The following is a 13,161-nucleotide window of genomic DNA, read 5'->3' as shown; positions in this document are numbered from 1 at the left end:
TGTCTGTGACCCTTAGCCTGTGATACACTGACAGTCTCGGACCCTCAGCCTGTTATACACTGTCTGTCTCTGACACTCAGCCTGTGATTCACTGTCTGTCTCTGACCCTCAGCCTGTGTTACACTGACAATCTGTGACCCTCAGTCTGTAATACTCTATCTGTCTCTGACCCTCAACCTGTGATACCCTGTCTGTCTCTGACCCTCAGCCTGTGATTCACTGTCTCTGATGCTCAACCTGTTATACACTGTCTGTCTGTGACCCTCAGCCTGTGATACACTGACAGTCTCGGACCCTCAGTCTGTTATACACTGTCTGTCTCAGACACTGCTCTTGGAGAAAAGAGACTGAGTGCAGGAAGGAAACCAGTGATGAACACATTCTCTTTCTCCTGGTTACTCTTTAAAGTTAAATAGGACTGCACTTTCTATTTAAGGTGAATTCTTTTAGAGCTTCTGGAGTGAAGCTCGTAGAGGTATTGGGTAACATCTAGATAAATGGCTCCAGAAAATCTCAATGTGTTTGAAAAGTCCCCTTCACATTTCCTGAAGTCAGTGAAGCTGTGAGTAATAATTGAAATGATTTACAATGACCTGTTTCGTCCTGTTCAGCTCATTGCTGTGAAGAGAGGTTATCAAATAAAATGTTCTCCACCAAAATGACGAATAGCCTTTTTAAAGAGCATGTGCAGGTAATTTATTTGTCATTTGAACCCTTAATAATGACATCTGTAACGGTTACTAACACTGGTTTCGACTCCATTGCCACAGTAGCATCAAACCCTGGGTGAAAGGTGCAGTGGTTTGGGCACCTCTTTAGCTGCAGTGAAACATGCCAGCCTTGCCTCCTTTGCCCAGACATACCATTTCCCCGCTACCCTTCCCCCAACTTCTCAATTGGACTAGAACCTCCACCAACTCCAGCCTCCTTGACCTGGGCCCTTTACCCTCCAGACTCCCTGCCACCCATTGTCCACAAAGCAGCTGAGACCTGACCTCAGCCATTGTCTGGCACATAGACTTCCCACTGAGATCACGGCAGTGAGGGCTCAGTCTAGCATGCACACCTCTTCCTGCAGTCAGGAATCCAAAGAATCACATTGCTCGTATAATTGAGAAGCTTATTCTGATGAGCTGGCCTTTTAGTGAGCTTGCATAAGACCAAAAGAAATAAGAACAGAAGGAGGCTGTTCACCCCCTCGAGCAAGGTCCACCATGCAATAGGATCATGGCTGCTCCGAAATTGCTCACTTCCACTTTCCTGCCCCTTCCCTTTGCCATTGATTTCCCGACTGATCAAGCATCTACCTCAGCCTTAAGTATAATCAAGAACTCTGTCCCCACAGCTCTCTGTGGCAAAGAGTTCCAAAGACTCTGAAGAAATGCCTCCTCATCTCAGTGTTCAATTGCCATCCCTTTATTCCGACACTGTGCCTCTGATCCTAGATTCTCCCATGAGGGGAAATATCCATTTGTTCGACGGCAATTTCTGAACCATGGGCACTGGGTGGCTACTGGGAATTCACCTCTTTCCCCTGTCTCCAATCACTCTGTGCCTGTCTCCCCACAATCTCCAACTCAGACCAGGTCAGTACTTACCTTTGTCCTGGGCCCTCACTGTTCCTGGGAGCCCAGGAAGGCCAGGGGTTTGGGGGTGATCTCCTGACAGCAGTCGAGGGGGTTCTCCATGATACTTGCTGAACAAAAGCCTCTTGCCCCCAACAGTGTTTCCACACCAGGGTCTAGATCAGGGTCAGGCAATATTACCCAGATGAAGGCAGGATCTCTGCTGCCCACTACTTCAGAACTTTACTGAAACTTTAAATATCAACACAAGTCACATTTTATGAAGCCATAGAAATGATACAGCACAAGATGGCCATTCAGCCCATCTTGCCCATGCCAACCTTACAGATACCCCAGCTGCCCTTTCTAATCCCATCTTCCTGCAAACTGCCCATTGCCCTGCAGCTTACAACACTGAAGGTGCAAACCCAGGTACTTTTTAAAATGAGTTTAGACTGTCTGACTCCACCACCAACTCAGGCAGTGAATTCCATAGAACGTGGAAATAGCAGAAGATTGTTGAAACTCTTCTAAAATTACTATATTGCAGCAGTTATGTCACACTAACTCTCCACAAGAAGCTGAGTAAATGAGTGTCAAGCTGGGAATGAGTCAAAGGCAGTAATTTACTGACCTGACATTTTTATAAACTGTCCGACCTTCACTCAGCTATTTGAGGGCATGTGAACAATTCAATCAAATTGCCTTCAGCTCCACCAGATATCTATCATTATTTATATCTTGCTGTAAATAATGCAGATTATTCAGATCTAGGACCATGATGAGCTATTTTAAGGCAATTTGCAGTTAAGCATTTTTGGCAGTTTACACGTGGTGTTTACAGTCTGAGATAATTTGCAGGTAATTTGTAAATTGAACATAATTCCAGTGTTTAGCTTAATATTTTGAAGTGGCAGTGCAGAGTCTAAACTAAAGGGTATGTCTGGGATCTTGTTGCAACTCTAAAGACCCTCTGTGAGGTTGGCCTTGAGAGGGAGAAAATCAATGAGGTAAAAACAATGACTGCTCGTTGGATGCTGCCTGAACTGCTGTGCTCTTCCAGCACCACTAATCCAGTACCTGAGAGGGAGAACTGAACACAGTACGTTTTCTGATATCAGTGATATTAATTATTCAGTCTTTCTCCAGGGTTGGGCAGGGACATGTGGCCTTGATGGCGCTGGGGCTGGAATGAAAGCACAGCAGATTGACCCACATTCAGCATTTCCATTGCTTTCGATGTTTGTGCTCCTCCTTGCTCCATACAGTGAAGTCAAATCCTTAAATAAACCAAAGAACAGTGGAGGCTGGAAATCTGAAACAAAATCAGAAATTACTGGAGAAGCTCAGCAGGTCTGGCAGCATCTGCGGAGAGAGAAACAGAGTTAATGTTTCAGGTACAGTGACCTTCTGTTAGAATTGTTTCAACCAAATACATAAACTGCCACATCCCAATTTTTTGTTTTGATGGAGAATCACTGAACTCAAAATGCTAATTCTATTTCACTCTCCACACTTGCTGTCAAGTCTGCTGAGTTTCTCTAGTAATTTTTGTTTGGAATTTCCAGCATCTGTGGTTTTTGGTTTTATGTACATCCCAGTTTTTATCTGACCTGCCTCAATGTTGCTGCAGTGCCACTCCAGCCAGATACTCTTGGTATTGGACCACAATCTGCAGTTTAACGAGGAGCCCTCTAACCTCAGTGACCTCCACCCTGTATGTAGCTTCAGGGGACTGTTTGGATATCAGCTACTTAGAAGAACAGTTTAAAAACAAGGTGTCATGTCCTAAATGGGAAGAGGGGTCTGGTAAGTTAGCCACTTGATTGAAGAATTTAGGATCCTGAATGGTCTTGACAAAGCGGACATGAATCAGGATGTTTCCTTTTGTGGGTCATTCCAGAATGAGGGGATTGAGAATTTGATTTTCTCTCAGTGTTGGAATTCTGTACCTCAGAAGGTATTCAATGTGGAGTTTTAAAGGTGGAGGTAGGTAAATTCCTGTTAGACAGGAAAATAGAGGGTCATTGGGGATGATGGGAATGTGGAATTTGAAACACGAACAGATTAGTCACAATGTAGAGGACTCAAGGGGCAGAATTAGCTATCCCATTTTGTGATAAGGTCTTTTGTGGATTTTCCTCTGGACAGTTTGGGTCAATTTTATCCTCCCACCCTGAGCCCTTGTGCCAATGTGACATTTGTAAATTTTATCGCCATGGTGAGAGCTTATTTTAAACCAATGGTCTTAGCCATCTTCCTCAGTCCTCACCAGTATTTATATTGTCTGGTTGAGTGAGTTTAAAGAAATGGGTTGATGCAAAATTCTGCTAACAGGTGGTACATTTGAAAAGGTCTAATAAGGGAAGTACATTCCCTTGGTAATAAATGAGAAATAGTTTTCAAGGCAAAACATTTTTGAAAAACGGATCAAATTCAGAGAATCAAGCTGTTAGATGAAAGAACTGAAAATTCTGATCAAAACTTAATTGATAATTCTATTTTGCAGTTAATACTTCCACCTGTAGTGGGGTGGGGGAGATTGGTGATTATAAAGGATCCCTCTCTTTAACTGGTGTGCACTTTAAAATGTGTTGCTGATTTGGAGACTATGTCATAGCAGGGTTCTAGGGCAGATATCAAAGACAGCAATAATGGATCACAGTTTATTTGCACAACTATACAGCATAGAAACAGACGTTTCAGCTCGCCATGTCTACGTTGACCACCAAACACCAAACCACTCTAATCCCATTTATCTATACTTGGTCCATAGACTATTATGCCCTGGCATTTTAAGTGCTCATCCAGATACATCATAAATGTTGTGAGAGTACCTACCTCCACCACCCTTTCAGGCAGCATCTTCCATATTTCTGCCACCCTCAAGGTGAGAAAATGTTTTCTCAGAACTCCTCAAAACCTCTTACTCCTCACCTTAAACTTGTATCCTCTGGTCTTAGACATGTTTGCCGTAAGGGAGAAACACTCATGATCTGCACTGACTACGCATCTCATAACCTTGCATCCCTCAATCAGATCCCCCTCAGCCTCCTCTGCTCCAGGAAAAACAAACCCAGCCTATCCAGTCTCTCTTCATAATGGAGATTTCCATCCCAGGCAACAGCCAGGTGAATTTCCTTTGCACCCTTCCCAGTGCAATCTCATCCTTCCGATAGTGTGACGACCAGAACTGCATGCAGCATTTCATATATGGCCTAACCAATGTTTTATAAAGTTGTAATAAGACTTCCTTGCTCCTATATTCCATGCCTTGGCTAATAAAAGCAAGCATCTCATTTACTACCTTCACCATCCTATCAGCATGTAGCTGACACCTTCAGGGCTCTATGGATTTGTATACTGAGGTCCTTTTGTTCCTTAGTATTCCCTAGGGACTTACAACTCAGACATTCATTGTGAATGTCCCTCCCTTATTAGACCTTTCCAAATGTATCACCTGTCAAGGAAAAGATCAAAACTGATGGATGTAGGTTTGCTCGCTGAGCTGCAAAGTTCATTTTCAGAAGTTTTGTCACCGTAATAGGTAACATCTTCAGTGAGCCTCTGGACAAAGACTTCATCCGGACACTTATTGATGATGTTACCTAGTAGGGTGACGAAATGTCTGAAAATGAACCTTCCAGTTCAGCGAGCAAATCTACATCCAGAACCTCAACCTAAGCTACAAATCTTCTCAAAGCTCGCGATCAAAATTGATATTATTTTCAGATGTACAAAATTAAAATTTATGTGAAGGAATAATTTGAATGAAAGTAGGAGTGTTTTGCCTGAAACAATTGAGAGATTACTTTGATTTAGTTTAGCTAAATGTAGTGACCAAATGCACAAGAAAATTTCATGACTGCCTGAATTAATTTTTCTTTGTTTCCTAGCTAACATCTTGACTGTAATCATCCTCTCGCGATTGGTGGCTCGGAGACAGAAGTCCTCCTACAATTATCTCCTGGCACTAGCTGCTGCTGATATACTTGTCCTTTTCTTCATTGTTTTTCTCGATTTTCTGCTCGAAGACTTCATGCTGGGTCGTCAGCTCCCTCACATACTGGACAAAATAATTGGAGTCCTAGAATTCTCTTCCAATCACACATCGATTTGGATAACTGTTCCTTTGACCATTGATAGGTACATTGCTGTATGTCACCCACTGAAGTACCATACGGTGTCATATCCTGCACGTACTCGGAAGGTGATATTGAGTGTGTACATCATTTGCTTCTTGACCAGTGTACCATATTACTGGTGGCCCAACATCTGGAGTGAAAGTTATACAAGTACTTCCATGCATCAGATCCTGATCTGGGTCCACTGTTTTACTGTATACTTGGTGCCATGTTCCATTTTCTTTGTTCTGAATTCAATTATTATTCACAAACTTAAGAGGAAAAGTCATTTTCGCATGAGGGGCTACTCTACAGGGAAGACAACAGCTATTTTGCTCACAATTACCACCATATTTGCAATACTCTGGGCACCAAGAATGGTGATGATCCTCTATTATGTCTATGTTTCACCAATAAATAATGGCTGGTTAGTGCACCTAGTGTCAGACATCGCTAATATGCTTGCTTTACTCAACACTGCCATTAATTTCTTCCTTTATTGCTTTATCAGTAAACGGTTTCGTACTATGGCAGCTGGGACATTGAAGGCTTTTATTAAATGTCAGAAACAGCCAGTGCACTTTTATACAAATCATAACTTTTCCATCACCAGCAGCCCATGGATCTCTCCAGCCAATTCCCATTGCATCAAGATGCTTGTGTATCAATATGATAAGGATGGCAAACCACTAAAGATATCGCCATGAACTGGAAATCTATTACCTAAGTGGGGAAACATTATTTGAAAGTCACAATGTCTGATCTGTTAATGTTCAAACAATTGTATATTAGTTAATGCCTACTTTGTCCATCAATTTATGGTGATGTTACTCACCAGTCAGATGGTACTTAGCAGATTGACAGTGGTGTGCAAGTTTCAGTGGGATCTTTCTCTGTAAAATGGAACAAAGCCTGATATGTGGATGGGGTGGTGAAAACTCACCCACAAGGATAACAAATTGCAAAAAAAAATTGCAGTGCTTGATTTACAATCACTTATACCAAAACATTGTATACTAATTGATCTAGTCAATCAATTAGATTGATTCTCTAATCAATAATATTCCTTAAGAGTCCTGAAGGATTTTCTAATATAAATTCTGTTGAGTGGAAGGACAATATTTGCATTTTAGTATCTAATTCAGTAGGATTCTGTGCTACAAATATATAGGTGAGTATTTTCTGCAATGATACATGGGTCTATTTAATTTATCCTGATTGTGAATCATTTAAAGATATATTCAGGTGAAACATTGGAATACATTTAACCTCTTTGTTGCTTGGTATGTTATAATCAGAATTTTGAAAAACATTTTTCCCACAAATTCAGAGGAATTAGAATTTGAATTTCCATTTAAAGGTTTATAATTATAAAATGAGTGGCCATAAATGGAATATATTATTGTTTCTGTTCCAAAAGGTAAAGCTAATTAAAAGACACAGTCCACAAGCTCTTCATTGTGCACGTTGCTTTAAGTTATGAAATCCTTTATTTCGCCAAGAGAAACATCGTCTGTTCCATAGAATGTATGCAATAATTGTATGGACCTTATTACTAGAAACAAAGAGATTGCTAATGTTCGGGGTTCCTGAATATATGAACTTATTGAACTTTGCAAAGCAACCACTAAGAAACAATTTGCCCACAAACTCAAATTACTTTTGGAGGTCTTGAAATATATTTGTTCTATGAATGGCACTTCAGATGTTTGCTGTGTAATTGTGTGCTACTAACAACATTGTTAAGAACGATAGTACATTACTGGATGGCACGGTGGTTAGCACTGCTGCCTCACAGCATCAGAGATCCGGGTTCAATCCCTGCCTCAGGCGACTGACTGTGTGGAGTTTGCATGTTCTCCCCGTGTCTGCATGGGTTTGCTCTGGTTTCCTCCCGCAGGCTAGGTGAATTGGCCATGCTAAATTGCCCGTAGTGTTAGGTAAGGGGTATGCGTCGGTGTGGACTTGTTGGACCGAAGGGCCTATTTCCACACTGTAAGTAATCTAATCTAAATTTTTTAAAGTTAACAACAAAAGAATTTCACAGGAGTTCCAGCCCATGCTCCAACAGGTTTATCTCTCCTCATTTGCATGTCTGTTCAGTAATCACAGTTTTCTAAAGTTGAAACCGTGCAGGAGAAGTTTGTTTTTCAGGACTATAGCTGATAATAGGTTCATATTCTATTATTCCTCATTTGAAACAGCCAGCTGATAGAATTAGAATTTTAAAGAAACTTGTTTGTTACAAAGTAAGTAATGGTTGTATTGTGAATGCATTGTGATTGTTAAATAATATTATTCACGCTTCTAAATCTTTGCACAATAAATTTTTAAAAATGCTAGCTGACAGATTTTGTATATCAAGGAATTATTAAATTTTCACTCATGGGCTAATATTAGATTAAATGTTTTTTACTGCCTTCAAATCATCAGGGTTACTTTGGTCTATGCCAACAATGCCAAGTGGTCTCATAGGATCATAGAAATTTACATTTCAACTCACTGTATCTTTACAGGCTCCAGAAAGAGTTACACAGCTAGTCCTACTCACCAGCCCTATCTCTGTAGCCCTCTAAATTCACCCCTTTCAAATATATCTCCAGCTCTCTTCTGAAACATCCAATGGAATCTGCCTCCCCCACACACCCAGGCAGCACATTCCAGATCCGAACAACTCTCTGAGTAAAGATGTTTCTCCTCATCTCACTCCTAGCTCTCTTGCTGACAATCTTGAATTTGTGACTCCTAGTTACTGACATACTAACTTTTGGAAACAGAATCTCTTTCTTTACCCTGTTAAAATCATTCATAATTATGAACATCTCAGTAAGGTCACCTCTTAATCTTCTTTCCTCAAAGGATGCTAATCCCAGTCTCTCTCATCTTTCCTTGTATCTAAAATCCCTCATTCCTGGTATAATTCTAATAAATCTCCTTCACACTCTCTCCAGGGCTTTAACATCCTTCCTTAAATAAGGAGACCCGAACTGAATACAATGCTCCAAACGTGGTCTGAACAATGATTTGTAGAGATGTAGTATCACTTCCATGTCTTTTTGCTCTATGCCTCTGTTTGTAAACCCAAGGATTCTATTAACCTTCTTAACGGCTGTTTCAACTTCAATTCCTGATGAAGGGCTTTTGCCCGAAACATTGATTTTCCTGCTCCTCGGATGCTGCCTGACCTGCTGTGCTTTTCCAGTACCACACTTGATTCTAATTTCCAGCATCTGCAGTCCTCACTTTCGCCTAACTGTTTCAACTTGCCTGGCCACCTTCACGTGAACCCCGAGATCCCTCTGCTCGTACACCCTCAGAGTTGTACCATTTTGTCTCTGTGTTTCTGCTATCAAAAGCATTCCCTCACATTTCTCTGCCCATTGGACAACTCATCAATGTCCCTCTGAAATCACTCAGCATCATCATCATAATTCATCATTTTCCCTAGCTTAGTATCCCCTGCAAATTTAGATATTTTGTCCTCAACACCCATCTTCAAATCATTTTTATAAATCAGAAAAAGCAAGGGTCCCAACACTGATCACTGGGGAACACTACTTTCAACTTGTCTCCAATCTGAGAAATGCCCATCTATACCTACCCTCTGGTTCTTTTAGCTAATGTCTAATCCATGCTGCCAAGGATCCAACAATCCTGAATATTTCTAATTTGTTAATCAACCTGCCATGTGGCACTGTATAAAATATGTTCTGAAAATCCAAATATACAACATCTAGAGCCCTACCCTCATCCATTGCCCATGTCACTTCATGAATGAACTAAGTAAATTAGTCAGACGTGACCTACCCTTGACAAAGCCATGATGACTGCCAAGTATTAACCTATTTTTCTCTTAGCTTATATTTACTTTGTCTATATTATAGCCTCCACTGTTTTTCCCACTATTGATGCCAATCTGACAAGTCTAGATTCTTGGGTTATCCTTAGCCCATTAAACAACAATGTCACATTTGCAAACCTCCAGTCCCCTGGGATTACTTACTTCAGAGATGCCTGGAGAATTTCTGTCAATGGCTCCACCATTTGCTCCATTACCTCTCTCAGCAATCTAGGTTGCATCCCATCTAGGCCTGTGAGAGGTAAAGGCACTCAGAAATATCATAGAGTCACAGAGATGTACAGCACAGAAACAGACTCTTTGGTCCAACTTGTCCATGCTGACCAGATATCCTCAATTGATCTAGTCCCATTTGCCAGCACTTCGCCCATATGCCTCTGGACCCTTCCTATTCATATGTCCATTTGTTTTAAACGTTGCAATTGTACCAGCATCCACCACTTCATCTGGCATTTCATTCCATACATGTACCACCCTCTGTGTGAAAACGTTGCCTCTTAGGTCCCCTTTAAATCTTTCCCCTCTCACCTTAAACCTATGCCTTTTAGTTTTGGATTCTCCCACCCCAGAGAAAAGTATTATCCATTTACCCTATCCATGCCCCTCATGATTTTATAAACCTCTATAAGGTCACCCCTCAGTGTCCGACGGTCCAGGGAAAACTGCCCCAGCCTGTTCAGCCTCTCCCTATAGCTCAAACTCTCCAACCTTGGCAACATCCTTGTAAATCTTTTCTGAACCCTTTCATGTTTCACAACATCCTTCCTGTAGCTGAGAGATCAGAATTGAACACAGTATTCCAAAAGTGGCCTAACTAATCTCCTGTACAGCTGCAACATGACCTCCCAACTCCTGTACTCAATGCACTAACCCATAAAGGCAAGCATTATTACCATTCATGTACCTATTCCTTCATTTTTGTTTCTTAAACTGCTGCTTATATATACTAGAAACAGGCATTTATAGAAACTAGACTTTGAATTAAATAATTCAGTTACTGTATTTCATTGTGTTATGAAGAAAAATACACAACAAATGTATTTATTAAAAATTCATTAATAGACTATTTAAGACCTGAGACTTCTGAAAAGAATAAATTAAATATTTAATACTGAATTGATTCAAAATATAAATACAATATATTTGACAGTTGTATATGTCTGAATGTTTTTGTTAAATACAGACTGTAATGCTTCTGTATTTTACAATGTAGAAAATATACATATTGATTTTTCTAAAAATAAAATGATGAAATGAATGAATTTGCATTTATATAGCATCCTCCATAACCTCAGAACATCCTAAAGCAATCTGCAGTCTACTTGAATAGGTGTTACTGTTGCAATGCAGATAAATGTAGCATTTATTATACACTCTGCAAGAAGCCTCCCATCAGCAGCAATGAGATCATCACCAGATCCTCTTACATTTGTTGTTTTCCTGAAACGTCTTTCTCAGAAACATTTAACTGTCCCATGTTCTGTCTGACCTGCTGTGTGTCTCTAGCAGTTACTGCTTTTGTTCTTGAGTTTAGTGTCCCTGAGATTTTGCATCTTGTTCACACTGCATCAGGAATGTAGCTTCAGACTGATCGACGTGTGCAGCAAAAAGGAAAATATGTCAAAAACTTCACTGTCGTTTTTTTTTCCCAAATAAAAAAGGTAAGCCTGCACATATATACCATTTTTGACAGATCTGCCTTTTCACATGTCTTCTTGTTAAAGTGTTGATAGAAACATGAAATATAGAAAATAGGAGATGCTGCAGCCTGTTCCACAATTCATTCTGATCATGGCTGACCATCCAACTCAGTCTCCTGCTCCCATTTTCATACAATCATAGAGTCATAGAGTTCTACAGCACAGAAAAAGGCCCATCAGCCCATCACATTCAGACTGTCAAAAACAATCACCTAAATATTTGATTGCCATTCTCCAGCACTTGGCCTATAGCTTTGTATGCTTTGGTTTTGCAAGTGTACATCTAAATATTGCTTAAACATTGAGGATTTCTGTGTCTAACACTTTTACAGGCAGTGAGTTCCAGATTCCCACTACCCTCTGGATGAAAATGTTTGTTCTCACAACTTCTCTAAACCTTCTGGTCCTTACTTTCGATCTGTGTCCCTTGGTTATTTATCACTCCATCAAGGGCAAATGTCTGTCCTTTCTGCTGTATGCATGCTCCTCATAATTGTAAACATCTCAACCATGCCGCCTCCCCCCCCTCCCCCCCAGACTCCTCAGCAAAAAGGAAAACAACCCCAGTGTGTCCAGTCTCTTTGACATTCTGGTAAATCTCCTTAGCATCCTCTCCAGTGGATCCTCTCCAACACATCCCAGATCAGAGTAGCAAAGTAATAATCCCAGGATTACTACCTCAGCTGTGTGCAAACTAGTGTAGAGAAAATGAAGATGTTAATGTGTGGCTCAGAGACAGGGGTGGGAAAAATGGGTTTCCAATCAAGGGCTGCTTGCAGCTCCTGGGGAAAGAGAGAGCTGTTCCACTGGGCCCAGCTTCATGTGAACAATGCTGGGATCAGTGACCTGAGGAATCATATACTGAGGGTTTCAGCAAAGACTTCAAATTCATAAGTGGTGGGGGTGGGGGGGGGATGGGTTCAATTGAAGGGAAGTTCAAAATATCAAAAAGAAACAAGACAGCAGAAGTGTACATTAGTGACAGGCAAACAAATATCAAAGTGTGATAGTTGAGGGCAGAACATATACACAGAGTGCATCAGAAATTAGAAGCTGATGAAGTAATGCATGCAGAATTTATAATAATAGAGATGAGTTGTAATAAAAAAGATGAGTTCACAGCACAAATAGAAGTAAATTAAAATAACTTGACAATAATTACAGGGTGACCAAGGCTGGAAGCTCAATATTCAGGGTTTTGGAAATTCTACAAAAATAGAGGGAAAGAGGAACAGAGATGAGGTAACTTTGTTAATAAAGGATGGCATCCATGCAGTGGTGAGGAATTGATTGAGGTGCAATCAGTTTGGGTAGAAATAAAAAAATGGCAAGAGAAGGTAGTCATGGGTATAAATGGTTTTGGTCACACTGTGGGGCAGAGTATAAATGGGACAGAACAAAGGTATGTAAGAAAGGCACTGCAATTATCAGGGGTGGTTTTAATCAAATCACTCTTGATCAACAATAAAGTGATAGAAGGTGTCATCAACAGTGCTAGCAAATAGCACCTGCTCAGTGACACCCAGCTTGGGTTCTGCCAGGGCCACTCAGCTCCTAATCTCATTGCAGCCTTGGTTTAACATGGGCAAATCAGCTATATTCCAGAGGTTAGGTGAGAGTGATAGCCCTTGACATCATGGCCACATTCAACCAAGTATGGCATCAAGGAGCCCTAGCAAAACTGAATCAATGGATATTGGGGGTAAATTCTCTGCTGGTTGGAATCATACCTGGCATATAGGAAGATGGTTGTGTTTGTTGGAGGTCAGAGTCAAAGCATGGGGTGCTGGAAAAGCACAGCTGGTCAGGCAGCATCCGAGGAGCAGGAGAATTAACTTTTTGAGCATAAGCTCTTCATAACGGGCAGTAAATGGAGTTGTTGTTTTGCTCACTGAGCTGGTGGGTTGACATGC

The 13,161-nt window shown here is 40.9% G+C and overlaps 1 protein-coding gene across 3 annotated transcripts in view; it reads left to right on the top strand.

The window, feature by feature from the left end:
- gpr139 (G protein-coupled receptor 139) overlaps positions 1-10,614 on the top strand; it is an 81,242-nt gene extending 70,628 nt beyond the window's left edge. For all 3 annotated transcript variants that reach the window (XM_072560233.1, XM_072560232.1, XM_072560234.1), the window contains one exon: positions 5,462-10,614. In XM_072560233.1, coding sequence (XP_072416334.1) covers positions 5,462-6,396 — 935 coding nt within the window. In that variant the 3' untranslated portion in view covers positions 6,397-10,614. The remainder of the gene's footprint in view (positions 1-5,461) is intronic.
- Positions 10,615-13,161: the final 2,547 nt, after the last annotated feature.

The sequence above is a fragment of the Chiloscyllium punctatum genome, chromosome 40 (genome assembly GCF_047496795.1).
Source record: "Chiloscyllium punctatum isolate Juve2018m chromosome 40, sChiPun1.3, whole genome shotgun sequence".
NCBI lineage: Eukaryota > Metazoa > Chordata > Chondrichthyes > Orectolobiformes > Hemiscylliidae > Chiloscyllium > Chiloscyllium punctatum.
Note: the sequence above shows the minus strand (reverse complement) of the source record. Positions and strands in the feature narration are given on the sequence as shown.